Raw genomic sequence first — 27431 nt, 5'->3', positions numbered from 1 at the left:
TTTTAACCCAGCATCAACAATTTTCAGTCATATAACAGGGATGGAATGTAAGTTTGAATTCTATTGCCCTGTTACACATGGGCAGAAGCACACCCTGCAGGTAGTATGATTGCCATATTTTGTTTATATATAGAATCATATACAACCCTAAGTGCTCCTGTTGTGTATTTCACTGTAGTGTGTTCTTTTGTTAAACACAGATCTTGGATTCAGCAATTTAAAAACATCTATCAATTATATAATAGTTACCACAGGAAAAAAAAAGGCTCTCTGGCTTCTTTAATGAAACATAGTGGCCTACAGCAAAGCTTGAAACTTATTTGCTGCAGTCAGAGAAAACATCAGAAGCTTCTTGAATTATTTTATTTTGCCAGGTCACAAGAAAGGGAACTAAATCATTTTGAATTTGTTACTTCCAAAAAGAATTGACTAATGTTAGTTTCCTTCATAGTTTCCTTCAGGATTTTCCTTGATAATATACAAGAGTCCTAGAGAAGAAGAAAAATCATATACTGATTCAAACCTTTTTGTGAAATGGCTGCCTGAAGGGAAGATCATTGTCAATGTGGGGTTCCCAATTTTTACCAGTTCACCAGACACTGTGCTTAAGGCTGATGATGATTATGGCTGTCTGTCTGATGGTTCTCACATCAGTGTAATTTTAATTTATAGTTTTCTTACTCATAAATCAAGACCATTACAGAAAAATGGATGCCCCTGAGTGATTCATATTCTTAGTGCATACAATCCATAAATCTAAAAGCTTATACGTCCTATTATTTCTAAGATAATGTTAAAAATCTGTCACTGTAAATCTTCCCTTGCCTTTCAACAGAACTCTGATGTTCTGATGATTCCCCCCCCCAAAAAAAAAAAAAAAGCAAACAAAAACCCAACAAAAAAAAACCACAAATGAATTCTGTCTTAAAAATGTCACTGTTTTCACTTGAAATTTGCAGTGTTTTGATATGTTGGTATTCTTTTCTTTAAGGAATTATATCACAAAAATGGATATTCACTCAAGCTTTTTAACTGCATCAGCCAAATACATAATTCTGAAAGCACCAATAATTGTGTTTGCCTGAAGTCCCATGAATCAAAATTACTTACCTGGAAGAATATGGTTTTGGATCTACATATTTTTTCAGATCAGGTTTTTCAAACACAGATTTTGGTAGACCAAAACAATGTATAAGCTTGAAATGAAATCAGAGAATGTTTTAAATAATATTAAAAAAGATTTTTTTTTAAAGTCAAAATATTAGATTTTAATATTTTTAAATATTTCAACTTTTTGTTTACCAACTGGCATTTAGGTTTCAAAACAGAACATTTTTAAGGAGGAGAAAAAAGTCTGTCAGAAATGAACCAGAACAAACTGAATGTGTTCCTAAGAAAAGGAAACTGAGAACCTTATTAAAACTTTAGGACTGGGATTATTTCCATTTACTGAGATTGACAAAAAACATCAGTCAACATCTCAACCTAGTCCTTATTCCAACATTTGCAATACAGAACACAGTTTTTAAGAGGGAATTCATTATTAATCATAAAAAGAAGTTGATTTCAAATCATCAGTGCCAGAAAAAGCAAGCTTGTTTTCAACAGCTTTCCTCTTACAGAGATTATATGGTTGAGAGCTCAAATTTGCTAAACCCACACATTTGTTGGGAACTTTTACATGTGGCCTGGTATGCAATATGAATAAAACATAACTTTTCCAGGAACAGCAACCTTTTACTTGACTTTTATCCATTATGAAAACCAGATTTATTTATTATTTTTTCTTAAGAAAGGACTTTAGCTATCAGATTTTCCTGAAAAATAAGTTATCTTCTTCTACTGATGGAGAAAAGAAAATGGGAAAAGCAAACAGAAGACCCTGACAGTTAATTTGTGGTCAATGACCAAAAGTTCTAAGACATTTTTTCCTTCAAAGTGATACTAAAAATTTTTAGTATCTTGTTATTTCTTGTATATTAAGGTCATTTAAAGTCAGCAACCTTAGACAGTAAAAGAACTTGAAGGATTATAAATTTACATTGCCAGAATCAGTGATAATTGTATAAAAGGCAAACAGGTTCTTTGAGATTATAGTTGAATGTTTCTAAATTTCTGCTTTCGGAGCTTCTTTCAGAAGACTCTCTCAGCAACTGGTATACCTTATTCAACACCAAGAACAAAAATTTAGATTCGTTTTTAATTTAACTTCCATACTGTGTGTCTCAGCATTGTCACACATGCATTTGTTTATAAGAATTACAAGAATAGTAATGATTAATAATTATTAAGTTCTCATATTTCATAGCTATTGCTGCTTCAGATGAAATCTGAAATGTCAGTCTGCCTAAGGGAGAGTATTAATGCTCCTGAGAACTACAGGGAGGAATCAGCGTCACAGCTAGAAGGGTTTCTATAGCTGGTAAAAACTGCTGACAAAGAGCCCCTTAGGGAGCATGATCCAGCATCTTTATCTAGCCAGAGTCAGCATTTTTTTTGCGAAAGGAAAAGCCAGAACTGTACCAGGAAAGGAACAAGGCTGAAGCTTGACTCTTCAGAGTCAGTAAAAACTGAAGAATCCTGAATCCTGAGGGCCAGGCTCAGAGACAGGACCAGGGCTGGCTACCAGGCCAGGAGCCATAGCCCACACAATAGACCCACAGCCAAACCCTAAAGAGAAAAATATTAAAGTAAAAGGATAACACAAATGAAGGGGAAAAAATCAGAAAGAAAAAAGGAAGCCTTTTGATTCAGTTATTTAGACAAAAAAAAAAATTTCTAATCTTAGTTATATTAATTGTTCCAAAAGTTGAACTGTACTAAAAACCTGGTACTTTCATTGTTTGTTTTTGTCATAGAAAATAAATAGATGAATAAAAGCTATAAATTTTCTGAATTACAATACCAGCTATATAGGTGAACACAATAATAAATACATCATAAATATAACATGTTACTGTATAATTTGAGAAAGAAATATCTGTAAAAACAGGATTAGAAGTATCTATGAAGGATATCTGTTTGACAGAGATTCATTGAAAATTAGTTACATATGTCTTCACTATGAGGAAACTGCTAAGACAAAGAAGGATATGGTAGGAAAGTATATTGTAAAAGCATCTCCTTTATACAGCAGCAGGGTAAAAATTGCTCTGCCATCTTAATACTGCTTTGCCTTCAATAAATATAGACATTTTCACTGAAACAAATGACAACATTCACTGTGTTCCCTCTGATTCATTGGTAATCACTGGCACCACTTAATTTGCAATATGATGATTTGGAATATTGATAGTCATTAACAAAGATTACTTGGGTTTAGTACAATTTGTCTAGTGAGAGGAGGCAACAGTTTTGCCACAGCAGATGATCATGTGGCATAACTATCATTGACATGTTCTAAGTAAGTTTAGGGAATACAGAAACAGATGGAAAACAATTAAACTAGCCAGACATATTATTACTTCTTTCTTTTTGTTAACATACCAGCTCTTGCAGACACCAATGGAGACTAGCACCCAGCATCTCAAACCCTAACAAACGTCAAGAAATAAAGCCCAGTCATTCCTTAGAAATCTTTCAGGCTTTAGATAAATATGAATCAGTCAAGAAACAGGAGTGAAAGGTAAGGAGGGAAACATCTTGCTGAATGAATCTGTTTGTACCGTGCATGGGAGAACCAAGTCCTGAGTGCCTGATTGCACCCTGGTCTGAACAGGGGATGATGGGATGAGAGTGGGGCCATGGCACAAGGCTGGGAGCAGAAACACTAACTGCAGAGCAGTGTGCCAGCCCATTCACACCTCCACGAGTCCACACACTACTCAGAGCTCGCCTGCAAACTGGACAAGCAGTTGTATCCAGCACATGATCTCATGGAAGTGAAAAAAACAAGAGGCAAGGAACATCCTAGCATGTCCATTAACAAGAGGTGTCCTTAGATAAATCCTTCCCTGTTAGCTTGGTGGTCAATGCGGTTAGCATGGTGGGGTTTCAGTAGTCTGAGTAACAACCAATCTAATCATATTTCAGAGAACTCCCTGGAGTACATATACATCAGGTAGAAATAATGGGACTGAGAAGCTTCAGGCTTAATGAAAATTCTAGCAGAACCCGGGGGGCGTGGGGGGAAAGGAATAAAAAAAGGCAGATTGGAGTGGAATTAAAGTTGAAACAAATTGTAAGGTAGCTTTTAGCTACTACTATATAACTGCTATGTTAGTATTAATATTTATGAAAAATGTGTGTATCAATTTTTCAGCTCACTTAATAAACACTACATTTCAGGAAACAGTAGCAATTATGAAGATCTGGAGTATATGCTATAATAGTAATAAGGGTTTAACTCTAATGTTTTCCAGAAATTAGTATTTACTATTAATTTTTAAATCTGTTTAACCATTTTTTTTTTAACTTTCAGCAGACATCAGGTTAGTGGAGGGAGATAACACTGCCATACATTCTGCTACACACAGTTTCTGTTTGGTGGTAGGGTTTTTTTCTATTGGGGCAGAAGACTTAAATAAATGAGTCCTTGCCAAGTAGTTATAGATATTAAATGGTAGATATGGTAAAGTGGTTTAACAGCTGTGGCTGAGAGAGGGAAGCTATCATATCTGTTACTGTGGGTAGCACTTAGATAATTATTGCAAAGTAGTCTCAACAGGGGAATAATTTGTAAATATTTACTACACTCTCTTAGCTACTCTTCTTCAGGAACCCCTCACGTGGAAAATCAGAGATGTTCGAAACCTGCTTTTTGTGATTTCATTAAAGTCACTACATAACCCCCCTTTGGTGAATCTAGCCATCCTTTCACACCGTTGCCCTTACTGCTGCCCTTCTCATCAGCCCTTATCAAAACAGCACTTGATATTCCACATTTGCAGTGCTACACATATAGCTAACATGTGTCAAGTAAACCCTGTAAATATTGCACAGCTAACAAGGAAGCAGATTAACTTTATTTTGCTTTTCTCATGACCGCAACTGTCCTCATATGAAGCCATCTTCTGACAGAAAGAAGTGCCTTGGACCACAACTTCTCAAGTACAGGTGCAGTTTGATGTTTAGCTGTCATACAAATATTGCATATTATATTCTCTGAATCTTACTGGGATGGAGATTTTCAAAGGAAATATAATTCCATGCACAGGTGGGGTTAAACTACCACAAAACTTGCAGAACATATTAAGGCAGCAATCAGAAACACCTCCTAAGGATGGGTAAGTTGCTGTGTCCTTTGCTGCTTTTGCTATTAAGTAATAAATGACTCTACTAACCCTAGTTCACTGTATTTAAAAACTCCAAATTCTCCCTTTGTATTTATAATCTTTATTGCAGTAGTTCATCATCCCAGTGTTTCAACTAAATTGGAGTGGTTAGAGAGTTCAAACTTCTCTTTTACTAAATTCATTTCCATGCCTTTCTATTATTTGAAATACCTGGGAAATATATATGTACCTATCATTTTGTCTGACACCTTCTTTTAAGGGATGAGTTGCTATTTCACTGCCTAACTTAATAATCAGCCTGAGAAATATCAAATATATAATGATTCTAAAATATCATTTAAAGTAGCAGCCAAATACACAACCCAACCTACTTTGAAATAGAATTTGGTTCAGATTATTATGCTATCTTTTACCATCTTCACAAGAAGAGAATGAAAGGGTTTTATTTTGTCAGCTGACAAAGAATAAATCATCAACAATTTTAAGGTTTTTGAAATACTGTAGTACTCCAATGAGTATTCTCCAATGTCAGCATCATAATCAAACCTGTAGAATCATAGAATCATTTAGGTTGGGAAAGACTTTAAGATCATGAAGTCCAACTGTTAACCCAGCACTGCCAAGCTCACCACTAAACCATGTCCCTAAGAGCCACATCTACACATCTTTTAAATACCTCCAAGAGCTGTGAAATAACCACTTCCCTGGGCAGCCTGTTTCAAAGCTTGACAACCCTCTTAGTGAAGAACTGTTATCTAATATCCAACCTAACCTCCCCTGAAGCAACCTAAGGCCATTTCCTTGTGTAATGTGGAAGAAGAGACTGACCCCCACCTGGCTGCAACCTCCTTTTAGGTAGTTGTGAAGGGTGGTAAGGTCTCCCCTGAGCCTTCTTTCCTCTAGAGTAAACAATTCCTGTTCCCTCAGCCGCTCCTCCCTCACAGGACTTGTGCTCTAGGCCCTTTACCAGCTTCACTGCCCTTCTTTGGACATGCGTCAGCACCTCAAAGACTTCCTTATACAGAAGGGCCCAAAACTGAACACACTATTTGAGGTGCAGGCTCACCAGAGCTGAATACAGAGGAACAATCACTTCCCTAGTCCTGCTGGCCACACTACCTCTGATACAGGCCAGGATGCCATTGGCCTTCTTGGCAACTTGGTCACAAGCTGGCTCATATTGAACTGGCCATCAGTCAGCAGCCCCAGGTCCTTTTCTACTGAGCAGCTTTCCAGCCACTCTTCCCCAAGCCTGTAATGTCCCATGGGGTTGTTGTGACCCAAGTGCAGGACCCAGCACTGAGCCCTATTGAACCTCATACCATTGGACACAGCCCATTGATTCCACTGGTCCAGATCCCTCTGCAGAGCCTTCCTCCCCTCCAGCAGATCAACACTCCTGCCCAACTTGGTGTCATCTGCAAACTTAGTGAGGGCGCACTCGATCCCTCATCCAGATAACTGATAAAGATATTAAACAGAACTGGCCCCAGTACTGAGCCCTGGGGAACACCACTTGTGACCAGCAGCCAACTGGATTTAACTCCATTCACCACCGTTCTTTGGGCCTGGCTATGCAGTTTTTTATCCAACGAAGACTACAGCCATCCAAGCCATGAGCATCCAGGTTACCCAGGAGAGTGATCTGGGGAATGGTGTACTTACATTGAGATGAAGTTGGTTAGTCCATTGACCAATTACTTTGTATTCTGTACTTTTGTTGGTGATTTGATACTGAAAAATATCATAGCGTCCAGGAGCATCTCCATTTTCATTGAAGACAACAGGTGTTCCAGCACTCCCTGAAAAAATTAAAAGGCAATTAGGATAAAAACCTTTACAGCCATTTTCCAGAAAATACATTTTGCAGGAAAAAAAAAACCAACTATTAGGGACTCATCAGGGATTCTTTTCATAATGTAAGGCTAACATGGTAATAAATAAAAAAAGCCTCACAAAGAGAAAATGTGTGTTATGATTATCATTACAAAATCTACCTTACCTATGAGTTAATTAAAACAATTTTACAAAACATTCTTTTGTAATCTTTTTGCTTGTTTGTTTTTTTTTTTGTGTGTGCATTACAGAACACTAGGAAATTATGTGATAGAACATAAGTGGAAAAACTTCTTTTGACTTGCAGAAAGGCACAGTTTCACTTTAGAATATGAATACAGTGCAGTAGGCACAAAATAGTAATCTTGTAATGACCTCAATAAAGAATTTCCCTCTTAAGTATAAAAATAAAATTAATACTATCAACTTAGGAGCCAACACTCATAGAAGACCTTAGGATGCAAATGTCCAAGTCTCATCACAGTTAATGTGATCAATCTCTAGCACTGACCACCTGTGTAACAGTGTTTTATCAAAATAAATTAAGGATAGCGGCTGTGCTTGTTACTCTCTCCTCTACACATGACACTGTCTGACAGAGAGGGCCATTGCTGAAACTGTCAAAAGTTATAAATTGACATGTTGTTCTTACTTCGATCAACAAAATATTCAGATTGAAAACTACATGTCTACCTGGCAACCAGGCCAGCCAAATTAGAACACATTCTGATGAATTCTCTCAGGGTAACATCAAGGATGTGCACTCCCACAGAGACTTTTCAAAAACTACACAAAGAATGTCTTTTTCATTCAGCCAGAAAATTCATATGCATAAGTGAATAATTTTTATAGTTGAGGCTCATTGAAGACAAATTCAAGTATGTTAAAGTTCTATTTAAGTGACTGGAGAATGAAATATATCTTTACCAGGGAAAAAACTAAACCGTTACAAAACCCACCCCCTAATGTTTTCATGGTATTACATATGAATAACCAAGAAAAGAAGAATATCCTGTTTATAGTAAATTCCTGCAGTACGACTTGATAATGTATCACCCAGAAGCACTAAGTCCACTGTGAGTGGTTTCCAGAGAATGCAAAAAAAAAAAAAAAAAAAAGCTTAAAATTCTGGGTACACATCAAGAAGAAGTGAGCCAGTAGAAGTGGGAACCCTTCTTGTATGTCTGTTCATCTTCTGTAAAGTATTTTGTTCTCTTTTTTTTTATATCAGCTTTCATATCAAACAGATATTGAGTGAAATAAACAGCGCTTTGAGAGTGACAAGTGGCACATTAATTACTGTGCCAATTTCACAGTTCTGCCAGCAAAAGACTGGCTGCAAAAATTAAATGTGAGCAACCATGTAAAAGTATAAAAAATGATGTGTGATAAAACCTTAAGACCCCATGAACATACCAGACTCAACACAAAATTTTTGAAAGCTGTTTGTGCGTTGCTCCCAATTAGTTTGCCAGGATGAAGGGCAAGAAAAATGCCAGTCTACAATCTACCAAGCAATGAAATTATTCTTCTCTGCTCAAATAGCAGTTTGATCCAATGAAGTTCTTTTGCACAATAAACAAATCCCAAACTGATGTTGGTATGCAGGTAGGCAGGTGACCTTCAAAATATTGCTCTCAAGGTAATAACGTACTTCATCCTTCCACTCAGCAGCACTTGAAGAGCTCATGGAAAGAATAGATATCTTTTACCAACAAATACAAAGTGTCCTTTTTATCCCTTAAAACCAATGGAACTTCAGGCTTTCTTATGCTCAGCAATAACAGTGTGATCTTATAATCTATTTCTGGTTTTAGAAATCATCTTGTGCTTTTTTATGGATGAGGCAGAGTTAACTTTCTTCATAGTAGCTGGCATGGGCCATGTTTTGGATTTATTTTGGAAACAGTGTTGATACCACAGGGATGTTTTCATTGCTGTTGAGCAGTGCTTACACCAAGACAAGGCCTTTTCTGCTCCTCACACCACCCCACCAGCGAGCAATCTGGGGGTACACAAGGAATCAGGACGGCACACAGGCGGAACATCTTACACAAACTGATCCAAGAGATGTTCCACACCATTTGGTGTCATGCTTAACATGTAAAGCTGGGGGAAGAAAAAGGAAGTGGGGATGCTGGGAGTGATGGCATTTGTCTTCCCAAGTAACCATTATGAAGCCCTGCTGTCCTGGAGGTGGCTAACACCTGCATGACAATGAGAAATGGTGAATGAATTCCTTGTCTTGATTTGCTTGTACACGTGGTTTTTGCTTTGCCTATTAAAGTGTCTTTGTCTCAGCCCAGGTGTTTCTCACTTTTACTCTACAATTCTCTCCCACATCCCACCAGCGGACAGTGAGCGATTGGCTTTGTGGGTCTCAGTTTCCAGCTGGGGTTAAACCAAGACACATGTACAAACAGACAGACTATAGTGCCAGCCAGGACCATCTTTCTCTTTGATGTAGCGGTGTGCTCAGCTATCACACAATATGCTGCGCACCTCAGTCAACAGGGACACAGCATTCTGCTGAATTCAGCTGCCACTCCAGCTGAGTCCAACAAGATCTTTCTCATATATAAAATTAAGCTTGTTAAAAGCTGAAATAAGTCACAGAAAATTCAGACCCCCAAACACTTGAATAGCAGATTTTAGAAAGCATAGTAACAGTCACAGTGCCTTCTGTAAATTTGTTCTAGCAATTGTTCTAGCAATGCTAGAACATATTCAATGCTAGCAATGTTCTAAAATTGTTCTAGCAATGCTGCCATAACTAGTAGGTACTGTTAGCAAGTGGTACTAGACAATTATTTTCCTGTCTATATCTTAAATATAATGACCTAGATATCTGTTTTTCAGTTTCTTGTTCCTCTGTGGAAAGAAACATTACATGGACCTAAAACAAGGAGACATGGATGGCTATATTGTGTTAATAAACCATTAGCTACATAACCAGGAAAGCAAAACATAAAAGCATCTGGAAAAAAAAAAAAATCTGGGGATTTTACCAAAGGTTCCCAAAACTATGAATGCAAGATTGTAGAAGAAGGCTTGAAAGAATGAAACTAGGGGCCTCAGGGTTATAAACAAATGACTAATGGTTAATTAATGGTCTTAAAGAAAAAAATCTTAATGTCATCTGAAGAAAAGTATAACCTCATGGATGATCCAGATGAACAGTTCATCTGAAAATGGATAGTCCACAAAATGAAAAAGTTTTCTGAGAAATTGTACTTTGTTGGATAGTCCATCAGATTAAAATGAATACGTCTGTGAAAAAACTGATTAACACTGTGTAGAGATCAGATAATCAAACCATGTGGACAAACCTTGTAGCTGACCATAACTAATACCACAGGTGGGGGAATCACAGTATCACAGTATGCTAGAGATTGGAAGGGACCTCGAAAGATCATCTAGTCCAATCCCCCTGCCGGAGCAGGAACACCTAGATAATGTTACACAGGAATGCGTCCAGGCGGGTTTTGAATGTCTCCAGGGAAGGAGACTCCACAACCTCCCTGGGCAGCCTGTTCCAGTGTTCCGTCACCCTCACTGAGAAGAAGTTTCTTCTCAAGTTTAAGTGGAACCTCTTGTGTTCCAGTTTGTACCCATTACCCCTTGTTCTATCATTGTTTGCCACTGAGTAGAGCCTGGCTCCATCCTCGTGACACTCCCCCTTTATATATTTATAGACACTTATAAGGTCACCCCTCAGTCTCCTCTTCTCCAAACTATAGAGACCCAGATCCCTCAGTCTTTCCTCATAAGGGAGATGCTCCACTCCCTTAATCATCTTAGTTGCCCTGCGCTGGACTCTCTCCAGCAGCTCTCTGTCCTTCTTGAACTGAGGGAAATGTCTAGATTTAGTGTATAAAGCTGCGACAAATGCCATTGAGTTTTTCAACTGCCTTTTTTTTGACAACTAGATATGCAGAATTGAGTATTTTTTATACCTGGTACTGTAATGCCACATATGCTTATACTGTATTGTTACCATTACAAGGAATTGCATCTTAGTTCTAGTTTAAGACATTGAGTGCTTAATTGCTCCACTTAATGGTCATTGAGGTCTGGCTGCTAAATTGAAATGCAACAGACTACAGAAAGAAATACAGAATACAGAATACAGAAATACAGAATACAATACTGACATGACATAGCGAGCCCAGGTTATATGGATTCCAGCTTAGATGAGTAGGTTTTGGATAGTGTATTTAGCTTAGAGAACGATCTTGGATATCCCCATCCAGGAACCATATTTATTGGATACAATCATAGGAAAATGTTACTTTTGCTTAGGAAAAATGTGCCTGTAATGGTAGTGTAGACCACCTCAGACAATACAAAGCAGCCCATGGGTTTTTTTTTAAATATTTTCACTACTTTAATAAACCTTTTTTGTTTTCATAATTTATCAACAGTCATTTAACAAGATAGTTAAAGAGCAGTGAGGGACCTGTACCTTTGGGCCTTTTTACATTGCATTTTCTGTACGGTTACGTTGCCATGAGTAACTTTAAACCATGACTGAATCAGGTAATTGCATTCAATCTGTCACCATCTGAACGAAAATTTTTACATAGTTTGTATGTCTAACAGAATTACACGGTAGAATTTCAAGAATATATAATAAGCTTGGCTAACTACTGAAAAGTCATGTGTGAGCCTCCATATTCATACTTCTTTTGTGCAAAGCCCATTCATTTATTTTTTTTTTTAATATATAAACTTAGTTCCTAACTTATTTTGAGATCTGTTTCTGAAGTCTGTCATTGCTGAGTAACTCCAGAATACTTTTCGAATGCCTTCTTTCTTTATTTTCTTCTTATGTATAACCATAGACTGATAAGTGGAAAGAAAATTTCAAATTTTACAGTGAAGCATTGTTCAGAATGTTTATAAACTTGTTTTGAAATCACACTCTCTTACAGTTAAAAGGTCAAACAAAAAAGGAAAATGCAGCTCATTTAAAGTCTTCAGTCTGTAAAGAAAACATCAGCAAAGGAAAGATCAGCAGTTTAGGGTAAAAGTATTCATTTTTCTATACAAAAACTACTTAACCAAAAGGGACAAATGGGATAAGATACAGTGAAAGAGACATGTAAGTAGACCTCCAACCATCCTTTGTAGCAATCACAGCATGAATCAATAACACTGTCCAAACAGCAGAACTGTGGCTACTTCCAATAATTTGATTCAAAATACAAAGAAATATTTTGTTGTGGACCTGAACTGGTGCCCTGGATTTTTCAAGCCATAAACATGAGCATTTGCCTGCTACTCGACATTCTTTTAACAGCCACATGTATTGTAAAGACTATGTGGCCATATAAAAGCGTCAGAGACTTTGCTGTATTGCACACCAAATCCTTTAGACTTTTTTAAACACTGAATGGCTGATAAATAGATCTTGCTTCAAAATCACTCCAAAAACAGACCGAATAAATAATTCCCATAAACCTTACAGAAAGATGCATTGTAGTTTTGTTACCATTCGTTTGAAGACAATCCATATCCACAGCATAAAAGAAGGTTACATTTTATTAAGCCTAAGGTCCATTTACTTATTGTAGATATAAAGTAATAATATGGTACCAAAAGAAATTATCCCTCCTCCTTCCCAGTTTACAGCCAGCAGCATTAAACAACACTGGGTGTTAAACTAGCTCATTAGCTAAACATTACTGTAGCAATGTGTCTGTGACCTCAGCTGTTTATGAGCCTTGCAAAATGAAGCTTAAACTAGCCAGACATGTTATTCAGAGAAGAAAAATATAGTAAAATGCATAAGGTTTTTAATTTAGAATTGAGGATGCAGTGGATTCTTTTGAATTTTTAATGCCTTACACCCATGTCAAGGAGGGCTCTCTGATAAACAACTGTTTTGTGACAGATCCTTTGTGCACTGAATATGAAAATTCATTCTTCTGAAGAAATCTTTAAACATGTCCCTTGATATTCTTAAGATGCTGCTCAGCAACTATCTTATCCTGCATGTTTCTTCTTTATCAAGTTACATTTCACATGAATCTAAACTATTCCTAATGCAAACCATAATCTTAGTTCACTGTGAGGTTATGGAGCACACTTGCTTGGATGCCTTCCAATGAAGTTTACATCTCTGGTAGTGGGAAAGAAGTTGGAATAACTGGAAACCCACAAGTTCACATACAGTAGTAGCCAACTGCTTATTAACATGGTTAATCTGTAATGATACCTAAAGTAAGAATAGTGGTGAGACTCATTAAAAAAATAAAAATAGATCTGTTAAATTAAATCAACAGCCTTGGATTTTTCTTATATGAAAATCTTTAATGAAAAAAATCACTTATTATAAGGCAGTGCTACTTCAGTGCCTTGACAGAAGTGTAAAAAGGTGGTTGTGCTGATAGGTATTACAAGTGCTCTTTTCAGAATATTACAACTCTAGTGGAGCTGGTTTCATTACAAAGCTTGAAGCCAGATACAAATCTGTTATTTCAGCAGATTGATATTTATTTTTTTTTTAAACGGAAATGAAGATTACTTAAGCTAAATCTTCATCCTTTGAGCTGCTCCACATAAGCTGTTTTATCAATTATGAATCCTAATGCAATCAGCACAGATTCAGGAGTATCTTTAAGGGAATGGAAGTCAAGAATTTATTGTACACTATGATACAGTTAAATGTTGAGTATCAAAAAAATCTGCACCATCTGTTAGAATTTAGCTTTACTGGAAGAATCCTCAGATTTATAGGATCAACCCTTATTTCATTAATTTATACAATTAATTTCAAGTGTTAGAGGTGGTGGTTCAGACTCTTTAATTAACATTTCATTTAAATTAGCTGTTAAAAGGACAAAGTGCTACAGAGATGTACAGGAATTAAATTGTTCTCAGTAAAGTAGAAAGAAAGAAAGTAACAATTTGATCTTTCAGCATGGAAAGTTCCCAAAGAATTTTCCCATTTGTAAAATTAAACAAAAAATTTGTCACTGATAAGTATTTTAGCGAGACAAGTGAAATAGGTTGAAATGAAATCAATGGGAAAAGAGACACAAGCTCTTAAAACATTTAATAATTGTAAAAACAAAACAAAACCAAAAATGAAATAGAGAATTATAAGCAACTAATCAGAACTAAAGTTCATGAATGTTAAGCTGGTAGACAGAGGAAGAATACACACTGTATCAAATTATGTAAAGTCTGTGATAAATGAAGCCATTATCTGCTCAATCTCCATACAACAGACATTTTCAAACAATGAACAATGTGGTTATTAAAATAACAAATAATGATTGTCTTACACCTATGCAAATTCTGAAAAGACTTTTCTTTATGCTTCCCCTAAATGTCTCAGTTCAAGATTAGGACAATAAAACAGTATTTCATCCAGTTGCTGTAAACATAGGCACTTACTGACATTTTAGATATCCTAAGAAACTGGAGAAATCCACACAGATATGCAGAATACGCATAAGACAGAGAACCTGTGCCTTTCTGAGCCAGCATCTGGAGGCCAGATGGATACCCCCGGGTATCTGAAATGGCATTCAATACCCATGTTTAGGCAATTTATTTTACTTACTAGAGGCAGATTCTGGCTGCTCATATATGAATGCACAAAGCAGAACCAAATTGAAACTGAGAGTGCTACAGGAAATTAATTATATACAGATTTGGGGCATATGTGATATAAATGATGGAGTTACTCACCAAAAGGCTCTTAAAGAAAGTAAAGAATTTGGTCTAAAATAAACTGATATAAATCAATTCCAAGTCTCTCAGTACAACTTTATATTATTGAAGCTGATGGACAAGAATTTTAGTTGTGATTCTGCAGACATGGGTATAATTTCCTTGATGTCTCAGTCCTCAGCACAGTTCATTTCACCCCTGCATGAGAACATCAGTCAGGTATCATGAACACATGGTATAATAACAAATAACAAGTAGTACATTTTTCTTTCCAGAATGTATTAGAACTTCTTGTCACAGCAAGCACAGAGACATGATGTCTCTTAAAACTTACCCTAAAATTGCTAAAAATTTATTGCTATAAATATACAGCCAACAGTATAAGTATATTAAAAAGCAATTTGCCTCATAATTCATTAGTATATCGATCAATGGTTATTAAAAGTGATGGTCTATTCATAACTTTGGATCGTGAGGGCCTTCAGCTAGTAATTGCAAAAATAGCATACAAGGAGAAAAATACTACGTTGCCTTTGTTCCCTACATTCTGTCCCCAAACATCTGTTATTGGCCACTGTCAGCAAAAGTCCTATACTAGTAAAAGTTTTGTTCATATCCTGTAACAAGTAATACTCGCTCCAGAATATAAAAGTACAGAAGTCTAGCTCCTCTCCTTACACACCTTGAGTCCATTAACAGACAAGTATGCCTGGAATACTACCACATCATGGAATAAACTTCATATTTTGCAAGATAAAGAATTAAAATTGCTAGACAGCAGTCCCGCTGTGGTGACATAGTATTTTGAAGGCAGTTTTATGTTTCTCATCCTGGGAGGATCTCATTCCCTGCATAGTGAAGCTATGCTCTACCTTCACCTCTCCTCCCAGAGGTGGCGCAATACTAGGTGAATAACTTTCTCACCTCCAGGGCTAACTGAGAAGGGTAGGAGATGTAGATGAGCTCCTTCACACATATGTACTAAAGCAAAGCAGGCATTAGCACTGCGTCATTGGCAGAAACATCCACCAGGCCTAGGAAAGGAGTGTGAAGAAAGGAGGTTCTGATGGGGTAGTGTTCTGCTAACAGGCAGGGTACACCACAAAATGACCACACGCTAGCTGTATAATATACACAGTTTGTTAAACAAGCACACTAAAGTGAATAAGCACACTAAAGCAAACAATAAACAAATCAGATACATGTAAGTACAGAGGAAAGTTAGCAATGTATCAAATCATTACTGCATAGGGAGAACAGAGATTAAGAAGAAATACATCACCAAATACCACTGAATCATCATCCAGGCCCACACTTCAAGATGGGAAGCCCTGCTGCAGCCAATGCAGGAGTCTCAGGTAACTGGGAAAGCTCCTGTATGGTGCGTCCACCCATAGGTGAGCCTTTGGATTCAGCCACAATAGGGTCCTTCTTTTATAACCTTAGAAAAACAACTGTCTTTATGCCAGATCTGTAATTGTTTATTCATGGGGTCGTGCAGTTTCTCATGATCTCACTGTTGTCCATGCCAAGAGTGTTGGCCAGGAACCCTGGTGAGGTCAGGTATGAAGGTCATAGAACAGCTACACATCTATATTTTCCTGCCTCTTTCCAACAGTCATGATGAACATAAACATGTATACTTTACCAAATACACTTTGACAAAAAATACACTTTGTTATGTCTCAGTCATGAGAGGGAATCAACTTTCAGCTAGGTTTCCATCCATTACAATTAGGAACTACTGAGGAAAAGAGAATGAGCACCTCTGGACCTCCCCTGCCATGTTAGCTGTGTTTTGTTCATCTCTGGAAAAGGGTCAGCCCTGTTCTCACAATGACATCAAGAATACGTAAGGAGCTGGATTTGCAGAGAATAGAGGAGGCAGAGTGAGATAAAAAGCTTTCCATTCCCTACATGTGGTCAGAAAGCCCAGTGTTACTAGAATACTTGGAAGAATTCAGCCTGCTTATATTCTGCACTCAGATGATCCATAGAAACAGGGTGGTTTTGTTGTTTTTTTGGTTTGTTTTTTTTTAAGATCTATGGCATACATTGTGTGTAGGAGAAGACTGGTTCAGATCTGAAGCTGAAAAACCTGGTAAATCAAAAACACACCACGGGCTCTGGGAATGGATATTGTATGCAATGGGGCCACATAACTTAATTCCTTAAAAATCATCACTCGACACAAAGATCAACTGCAGGATAAATGCTACTCCAGTAATATACTTAAATAGTAGCAAGGTGGTATGATATTATGCAGTACAAGCTAATACCTTGCAGTGGAAGAGGAAGTTTTAAGAGGGTAGTTAGGTTTTAGGGGTAATAACTATATAAATGTGTAAATAAATGCATGAAATTTTGTTTGCAAGATATTATAGACTGGATTGTATCAAATGTTCTTGGGTGGAAAATGTTCATTGTAATATTATCAAGTATATGTTCATATTTTTACAAAATGTTATTGTTGGGTATTTTTTGGTTTTAAATATTTTGTAGCACCAGTAACAGCAAGCACAGGAATAGCAAGCACAGTTCTTATAATCCTCCTGAGAAGAGTTTATGGTTATGATTTTCCACAAGAAAAAAAATAAAAGGAAATTAGGTAGTTTATACATGTGCTGTGAAGCAAGTGGGAGTGAAGCATGAGGAAATTTACCACAAATACAATTGCAAGTGCTTTGTTTCAGTATTGTTAAAATGAATATACTTCAAGTAGACACTTCTGCATTTCTCTACAGAATCATGATCACCTCCAGTGCCCCGTAACATAGCCATACAATAGATCCCCAGTTTAAAAGGGCTTTCACATAACTAATTTTCATTCTCATGATTTTAGAGGGAAAAAAGCTCTTCCAAGAAGCTGTAGCTATATAGTTTCATTAGAAGAGGCACACTGGATTGAGGACAGCCAGGAGTGTTGAAGAACTTCTGCATTAGAAGTTTTTTCTTATCAAAAACTGTAATTAATATGTACTAAGGAAGCACAGAACAACTCCCATCTGACCATAAATCTGGCAATCAGTTTATCATGGGGTGTACAGAAAGAACACACGCAAACGTATGCAAGAGCTACATGGCGTGAAGAGCTTGGGTACACCCTGCCTTCATCTGTCTTCAGCAGTAGCCAGTCTTCAATGCCTTATGAGATACTGAGGGTCCTCCTTTTACTACTTCTTCCATTTTCCCTGTTTTGGGACATTATTTGAGGAGGGTAGTGCTGTGCTTCATTTTCTCCCCACCTCCCCTTTTTTAATTGTTGTTGGTGGTTTTGTTTTACTAGACCCATAAAGATATACTTATTTCAGCACTTCTGACAATACAGACTGTCACTGAATACGCAGTACTTGCACTGGAGTCACCTGCCATGTTCGTCAGGTCCTGTCTAGGTAGATCATACCTAGGACACTGTACATTATACAAGAAAAATACCTGTTCCCTTCCTGGATTCATGTACATTCATTATGCTAGAGCAATGCTCCTATTACAATAAATAAAAGTATAAATGTTCATATTTTTATCTCTTTATTAATTTAATCTTTCAAAGAGTTCTAGCCAATGTCTTGAGTAAACCTTTGGTGTTATTAGGCTCCTCCTTTTTTGCTTTAGTAATTTCCTCTGGAATAAGCACTTCTGCTCAGTTCTACTAAAAGTACGCTTACAGCATATTTGCTACTCTGCATCTCACTTTTGACACTGTGAAACTTCTCTGGTAAGAACCTATCAAACTGACAGTTGGCAGAGTGTCTTTGATGATATCAGACTTTCTCATCAGCTTGCATTTACTGAACATGGAAAGGCAGAGTTGAGCTACAGCTCTCCTACTTCAGACTCCAGTAAAAGCATTTATTTCAGGCTAGGATAAAAACATGCCAACAAGACACATGCACACCTCTGTAGACTTCAGAAGTCAAAAGACAGCAGTAAGACAAAGTGTTTCAGATAAAGAAACAGCTTCAGTGATTATCAGCGACTCGCAAGTGCCTGAACAGTCTCAGAAAGAAAGAGAACAATACCTTTCCACTCCAGAACAATATCTCTAGTACTGAACCATGCAGAGTAAAAGATGTGGAGCTAAGAGAAAGCCCATCCCAAATAGAGGTGGGGCTCATACAAGGAAATGGATCAAAGAGAGCCACGCTGCAAGAATCAATACAGAGACTGTGATGTTCAAGAACTAGTTAAACTGCAAGGCATGTCTTCATCAAAAAAGAGCACCTGAAGAGCTATCTATACTTTCAGTTGCTCTTGCACAGAAGTTACTGGAGTTTGTTCTTCTCAAGCAGCTCTTCTGTACTAATAGATTCCTGAGGCCAGTAGGAGGCAAATGCAAATGCTTTGCCAGAGGTGATAGCTGACTGTAGAGCAAAGCAGTACCCTGGTGGGGAAAGGTAACTACCATCTTCACAGTAATTGTTAAAATGGCATCAAAATGGCAAAAGGCGTAAATGGTTCTGTTAACAGACATCATCCCCAGGTACAGGGACTTCTGTCCCAGCTCCAGCAGACCTTTTCTTTGTGATTCTGCTCCTCTGTCTGCAGGATCTCCTCTTGAAGTCTTCACCTGATGAGCTCTGTTCAACAAAATATGGCTTTACATGGAGTTAATCTGCACAGTGGTCACTACCTGTACTGAAACTGATGGCTGCACTTTGACACAGTTTCTGTCATAAGCTTCTTTTTCTCTGTGATATTTTTAAATGTAAGGGAAAGTTTGGAATCAGGGGAAGGAAATGGTCACTCCCTTAACTAACCTAGACAATGGTCAAAATTCTCAGAGATCAAAATGTATTTCATGATGTTAATACTGACATGTAATCATAGAATCATAGAATCAATGAGGTTGGAAAAGACCTTCAAGATCATCAAGTTCAACTGTTATGCAGGACTGCCAGGATCACCACTAAACCATATAACTAATGGCCTCATCTACATGTTTTTTGAACACTTCCAGGGATGATGATTCTGCCACTTCCCTGGGAAGCCTGTTTGAAGCCTGTTCCAACCTTCATCTGGCTACAACCTCCTTTCAGGTAGTTGTAAAGAATTATAAGGTCCCCTGAGCCTTCTTTTCTCCAGGCTAAAAAAGCCCAGTTCCCTCAGCTGCTCCTCATAAGACTTGTGCTCCAGACACTTCAACATCTTCGTTGCCCTTTTCTGGACTCACTCCAGAACCTCAGTGTCTGTCTTGTAGTGAGATGCCCAGAACTGAACACAGGAGTCAAGGTGTGGCCTCACCAGTGCCCAGTACAGGGGAACAATCACTTCCCTGGCCTTGATGGCCACACTATGTCTGATACAGGCCAAGATGCCGTTGGCCTTCTTGGCCACTTGGGCAGAAGCTGGCTCATGTTCAGCCGCTGCTGACCAGTATCCCCAGGTCCTTTTCCACTGAGCAGCTTTCCAGCCCCTCTTCCCCAAGCCTGTAACATTGCATGGGGTTGTTGTGACCACATTGAAAGACCCAGCACTAAGCCTTGTTGAACCTCTTAACATTGCTCACAGCCCATCGATCCTATCTGTCCAGATCCCTCTGCAGAACCTTCCTCCCCTCCAGCAGATCAACACTCCCAGCCAGCTTGGTGTCATCCACAAACTTACTAAAGGCATACTTGAACTGCTCATCCAGATCATCAATGGAGATATTAATGAAGATATCAATGAAGATATTAAAAAACACTGGCTCAAAATGGGCCCTAGTAATAATTGTGGCCTTTCATATCTAAGCCTTCATTATTTTTCCAGAAACTACATTAAAAAAAAAAACAAAAACCCAAAAAACAGCCTCCCCCAAACCCAAATAACCCTCGCAAAAAAAAAAAACACCAAAGAACAGAAAACCCAAACCAACCAACCAACCAAAAACCCAACAAAATATAAAACTACCAACCAAAACCCCAAACATACAAAGCCAGAGCCAAAAGCAATGAACTATGAGGATGTTTTGAAAGCGCACATGTATCTTAATATTTCTCAAACAAGACACTTCTGCATCCTTAACTCTGTCTCATTGGGGTTGTCATTATGACACAGACATTAGTCCATTATTTAGTTAACAGACACCTGAAACATAAACATAATTTTCTCCTCTTTCTAATACAACTCCACTTAACATTTTCCTTTACTTAGTGCACTACTGCAGCTTAGCATCACAAATGTACTATCAGTCATCCACAAGGTTAGTTTGTCTTCCTGAACAAGATCCTATTTGGCATTAAGCTATTTCTTGCTGCTTCCTGGGAGTAATAACCTTTGCAATAGTTAAAATAATTAAGCAGGTTAAAGTATAACAGGGAAATTCCAAATATTTATTTATATCAGTTGACAGGGACCATGAAAGGCCTTCGCTTGAGTGCTTCAGGTGGAGTTTAAATTCTGATATTTAGAGAGGTCACAGCTACAATGAGGGACTCTTAAATATCCATAACCCATTTGTAGCTAGATTTCTTTTGTAGAGCCTACATCAAAAATTAACTAACAACTCACACAACCATGTGCACATACATGCACACAGAGCTTCATGTCATGCTTCAATTATCACAAAAAATTTGGAGAGAGGCATCGGGCAGAGATGCCCCTGTCTGAATCACAGCTTTAGATTTTCCGTAGTATTCAAGGTAACATTATTTCAGCCTCATGACCTTGTCATGTCTTACTGTTGGATGTTTATAAAATGCAAAACAGTTTAATACAATTCACAACAATTACGTTATTCATTGAAGTACTATGTGCTGAAAAGAGGGGGCAGACTACAGAGCAGTTACTGACAAGTCTGATGTGTTGCATCAAGGAAAAAATGCTTGAAATTCCTGAGTCCTTCAACTCTGCATGGCAATAATTAATGTATTGAAGTCAAACAATAACAAATAATATCTGAGGGTTTATTTTGTTTCTTTGTAATTACAGCACCCATTAGTGAGTAACTGGTGACCAGTGAAAATTTACTTTGTTGCCATGGTTATTTCAGGTAATTGTAGAGCTATTCTTCTCAAAAGACATATAGAATATTAATGTTATATCTATAAAACATTTAAGAAGTAATTTTAACTTAGCATGTTTTATAAGCAGCTTATGGGTCACAGAATTACTGAAGAACTGACTTAAATTTGGAAATACAGTCATTTAATATACCTATAATCTATATACTCATTCTCATGCTTTGACTCTTTGGAGACCCTACTTTAGAGCTAATACTGACCCTCCAAGAGGTCAGTCAATGGAATCTTTCAGTAACAACTTTTCAGAAACTTATATATCAATGTCTATACTAATTTTAGACTTTTATGGTTATGAAATAGTGCAGCTGAATGTTTTTTCATAGACTTTTTTGCCTAGGATAAAAGATTTTTCACCTGTTCACATGGAGCATGTAAGAAGCTGTTGATATCCAGGGAAATAATTTATTTTTATGGAAGAAAAATGAGCACAATTATTTTAAGAGCAAAACAAATCTGTATGAAAGGAACAATATATTGTCTGAATGGCTCATCTCTCCATTCAAGGAGACTGATGATGAGTGTATTTCATTAACACATTTTTACAGGTACAGCTCTATATTATTGTTAGCGAATAGCAGGCCATATTGCTAATGTAGTAAAGTTTGAGACTGTACAGCTCAATCTTGTCTACTGCTATGAGATATTCACATTCCAAAAATTACAAATAGAAATACTGACCACTAATATTTTAATACTACTGAAATTTTATGACCAATCTTACAAAAGATTCATGCAAATATCATAATGCCCAAGTTTTTGATTTTAAATACGTTAGTAAGTCTAGTGTTTTCACTGATAACTATGATGTAAAATGAAGATTTGGTTTCAGCAAGGAAGTATTTCAAGTATGTCCTGCGTTCAGCAGTAGCAGTCATGTTTCTCCTTCGTGGTAGCTGGTGCAGTGCTGTGTTTTGACTTCTAGCCTGGGAACAGTGTTGGTGATACCGATGTTTTTGGTTGTTGCTAAGTGATGTTTACCCTGACCAAGGACTTTGTGAGGCTCATGCTCTGCCAAGGAGGAGGGGAAGCTCTGAGGAAGCAGAGACAGGGTGCCTGACCCAAACTAGCCAAAGAGGTATTCCATACCACAGCACTGTCATGGCCGGGGTGGGGGGTAACTGGGAGTTACCCGGAAGGACACGGGCTTCTGGGTGGGACTTGTTTCTTGGCCGGTGGTATTGTATTCTCTTCCCTTGTTATTTTCTCTTATCATTGTTGTCGTTGGTGGTAGGGGTGGTGATTTGTGTTGTACATTGGTTGCTGGACTGTTCTTGTCTCAACCCATGGGAGTTGCACTCTTTCAATCCTCCTCCCTGTTCCTCCGGGAGCAGGGAAGGGGAGAGCCCCGGGGAGGAGGGGGGGCTCGATTGCTCTCAGCCCAGCACCACTCACTGGGAGTGAGTGAACAAGCTGTCTGGCTTGGGTTTAAACCACGACAAAGGACCACATAAAAGACATAATTTGTCAGTTGTAGGTCTACCTGCATAAAACTGTAGAATCGTAGAAGGTTTTTGGCGAGAAAGGACCTTAAAGATCATCTAGTTCCAACACTCCTGCCCTAATATCTAATCTAAATGTACTCCCTTTATATTTAAAGCCATCATCCCTTGTCTTATCACTACTCAGCTTTATAGAAAATCCCTCTCCATCTTTCTTCTAGGCCCCCTTAAGGTATTGGAAGTCTGCTCTAAGGTTTCTCCAGAGCCTTCTCTTCTCCAGGCTAAACAAGCCCAACTCTCTCAACCTGTCTTCATAGGAGAGATGCTCCAGCCTTCTGATCATCTTTGTGGCCCTCCTCTGGACTCACTTCAACAGATCTATTTCCCTCGTGTGGGGGCCCCAGAGCCAACTGATAATAATTTTACCATTCTTGAAGGCGGTTAGAGGAAGTGCTGCACTATTTTGTTATTGCAGTAGGTACATGCAACAGATACCTTGGGAGACATAAACTGAAAAAGGTCTTTGTTATTGTTATGTCCTGTATAGATTCACATTTCCTTTTACTATTTTCCTGTAAGAAAGTTTGACCTGTAAGTTCAGCTCTTCACTATTTCCCCAACTCCTCATATCAAGTACCTTAACCTACCAGTGGGGAAGGAAGGTAGATTTGACTCCTAAAAACAATGCCTTTGAAAAGTTGTCTATAGAAGGCTTTTGTTAGAAAAGAATATCCAGGAGCCCTGACAGGTCTCTCCAGCACAGGAATTAACCTCAGCAGAGCAGTACATGACACCTTGCTAGTTCATGGCTGCCATTTCACTTGAATTTTAAAGATGTTACTTAGAGTTGCCACTTGTATATATATCCTTAGCATGATTAAACTTTCCAAGTTAAATATTGTTTGGTTGGTCAAAGCTGTGCACTGTCCTGCCATTTGATATTCAACTGGTAGTGTGCAGCACGCACAACATAACAGAATAGCAGAAGCTGGTCCCCTTCCTTCTCATGGCTTGCTCTGTGGGTGTGTGAGGTTTGTTCCCAGCACTATTACCATCACATCATCCTTACCACCACTGACTCTGTGAAAGTTTGTTCTGTTACCTGAAAGACTTTGAAATAGCTGGTCCTCTGCCAGCTGTGTCAAATTCTTACACTGCAGCTCTAAGGCAGAGATTTGATCAGCCAGCGAGACCTCTGGTTATGGCACTATGATCATAGTAAACATAAACTGCTGCCTGTTGCCACTAGGGAAAGGTATTCTGTGCATGCCACACAAATTAATCAGTCAGTCTTTCTGCACTTGTAACTCACTATACCACAGATCTTGCTATTTATCTCCAACTATCTGCCAATTTGTATTCAACAAAATTCTAAAGCTCATTGTGCATTCTCATCTGTATTCTAACATCTGAAAGCATTACATGCAGTTCTGCAGGGATTACAGCTTTTCTTGCAGTAAGTGTGAGCTCTCAAGGTGTACAGGTTCCAGACTGAGAATTTTTACCTCTTTTCTTGCAATCAGAGTATATGCATCCACATGCCAAGATTCAGGTGGAGGGGGTCTCAATCAATGACTATGCTAGATTGTCTCTCACACCTGTCTGATGATATTTCACAATTTCAATGATTATGCCTTCTGTTGAACTTTTTCTTATCATGACTTTTAGTATTTTAAGATTATAAGATCCTGTTCTGATCACTGCATTCCTTTCATGCTCTGCTTTAATTTCTTGTTTCTTTTTTTCTTTAGATGGCTCTCTATCGGAAGAACAAAAACACATCACGGGGTAAAGTTCAGCTTCATAAACAGTTCTTCGATAAATACAGTCACAAATACAGGTAATCACCTAAATAATGAATTAGTTTCTTGTGAAATGTTCTCCTGAAATTCATTACTAAATTCTTTCCTAAACTGATTTCACTAGCTGATAATTTGATGGATTAATTTAAAGGAATGAGTAATGCCGTTTCATTGAGGAAAACAAAGATAATTTCTGATCGATCATTCAGAACCCTTTCAAGAATCTGCTCAAGAATTATTCACAGTATCATATTTACAGTTTGTGTCCAGATGTTAAACTATTAAAGCAAACTTAAAAACATAAACAAAATCCCCCCTCCTTTTTTTTTTTTTTTTGCAAAAAGATACTCTTATTTATTTGCAAGATCACTGAGGTTTTCATTACAGATATAATCCAACATATTTAAAGGCTTCAGAGTGTTTTATACAGGTTCCCTACAGCTACAACATACTCTATAAAGGAAGTTGCTAATTTGTTCCAGTCAAGCTATGCATGGTACCTAAAATCCACCTGTACACCATCTGGTCCAGAATTGAGAATGTGAAGTAACAAACAACATTTAGAAGAGCTGGATAATGATTCAAAACACCACAGACAGAACATCATACTATCCATCTAAGCCTATAAGGATAATTTCCTAATACGGTGACCTAAATCTAATCAGTGATACATAGTAATGAATGAAAATGCAGTCTTTACCACCTGCAGCATACATCTCATCTGTAATATGTTGCATTAGGCTCCAAGTAATATGTAATCAATCACATTATGCTTATCTAAATATTCCCCTAGTGTTTCTATAGACTGTTTCTTTCTTCTAGCTCAAAAACTTCACTGACAACTAAAGAATTTTTGCCATTTACTTCTGCTGGACAAATTTCACCCTTTCTCTTTAAATTGTCATGTCATGTACATATTAACGTGCAAAATTATATGCTTGTCTTCGGACTTGCTTGATATCATGGTGAGAAAATAATACTCTTTAGAAATGTATTTTAACTGTAAAGATCTCTGAGTCTCATAGTACTATATAAATAATGAAACCAGATTTGAGCTTATGATATGTTATTGTTAAATTCATCTTTTCTAATGTTTCTTATATTTTAAAAACCCAAATCTCCTGTACTAAATATTTTTAAAGATAATGAAATACCTATCAAATGACTTGTCAAGCCAGAACATAGAAACAACTTAAATAAAAATATTTTTATGAGGAAAGTTATCAACCAAAAATCTTTTAAAATGAAAATATTTTTGTGGCTTTTCATTGGGTTTTTTTTAGATTTTTTTCCATCAAAATCTAAAAGGTTTTTGAATTTTAAAAAAATGTGTTATATTAAGATAAAATAAATTACAATAAAGCTGTATACATCAAAAGAAAAATCAAGTTGGGTTAAGGTTAGATGCACTTCATTGTAAGGCTTTGTTCACAATAAGACAGAATTCTTGAAAACCTCAGGAAACAAACAAACCAACCATACTCTCATTCTAGATTTCTAAACCAAACTACGGTGTAAAAGGTTGAGCCAACCTTGGAGTAAGCAGAATAAGCTTTGAAAGCATTCTTGAACTACACACATCATTTAAACTTTCAGCTATTTACTCATTACCAATTTTAGTACCATTAGGCACTCCGTGTGAAATGTTATCAGAAGATTATTATACACCTTTGGTGCTCAAAGTCATGAAATTCCATTTATCTGGCCTCTTAACTTCCCCCAAGTAATGCATTAATGAATCATTAAAGCTGCCTCGCTATGACCTATAACATTAATCCACTTTATATTAATAAGTATGTTACATGTGCTATATTTCTGCAAGAATTAAAAAGCAATGAAGCAAGTTTTACTCTCTTGGTGTTGTGCAAGCTATTAGAAGTGGCTCAAACAAATCCCATTTCAGATCAAGAAAACACAAGAAGGACATGGACCCTCTGGAGTAAGTCCAGAGGAGGGCCACAAAGATGATCATAGGACTGAAGCACCTCTCCTATGACAACAGGCTGAGAGCTGAGGTTGTTCTGTTGGAAGAGAGGGCTCTGGGGAGACGTTAGAGCAGTCTTCCAATAATTAAAGGGGTCTGATGAGAAAGATGTAGAGAGTCTTTTTACGCAGGCCTGCAGGGACAGAACAAGGGAGGATGGCTTTAAACTGAAAGAAGGAAGATTAGACATTAGGAATAGATTAGACATTAGGAAAAAAAATCTCTATGATGAAGGTAGTGAGGCACTGGAACAGGTAACCTAGAGTAGTTGTGGATGCCTCATCCCTGGAAGTGTTCAAAGCTATGTTGGATGGGGCTTTGAACAACCTGGTCTAATGAAAGATGGGGGGTTGGAACTGGGTGACCTTTAAGGTCCCTTCCAGAATATTCTATGATTCTAAGATAAATGCATAATTTTATTCTTAATTGAGAAATTCAAGGGTCTGGTTTTC

General features: G+C 37.5%; 1 protein-coding gene across 6 annotated transcripts in view; it reads right to left on the bottom strand.

Annotated features, from left to right (window-relative positions):
* Window positions 1–27431, bottom strand: part of GRM8 (glutamate metabotropic receptor 8) — a 356684-nt gene that overhangs the window by 53283 nt on the left and 275970 nt on the right. For all 6 annotated transcript variants that reach the window (XM_057415733.1, XM_057415734.1, XM_057415737.1 and 3 more), the window contains exon 8: window positions 6900–7036. In XM_057415733.1, the coding sequence (XP_057271716.1) occupies window positions 6900–7036 (137 nt within the window). The remainder of the gene's footprint in view (window positions 1–6899; window positions 7037–27431) is intronic.

Source organism: Pezoporus wallicus, unplaced genomic scaffold (assembly GCF_028554395.1).
Source record: "Pezoporus wallicus isolate ANWC-B61680 ecotype Strahan unplaced genomic scaffold, APGP_CSIRO_Pwel_v1 contig_6966, whole genome shotgun sequence".
NCBI classification, from domain to species: Eukaryota; Metazoa; Chordata; class Aves; order Psittaciformes; family Psittacidae; genus Pezoporus; species Pezoporus wallicus.
Note: the sequence above shows the minus strand (reverse complement) of the source record. Positions and strands in the feature narration are given on the sequence as shown.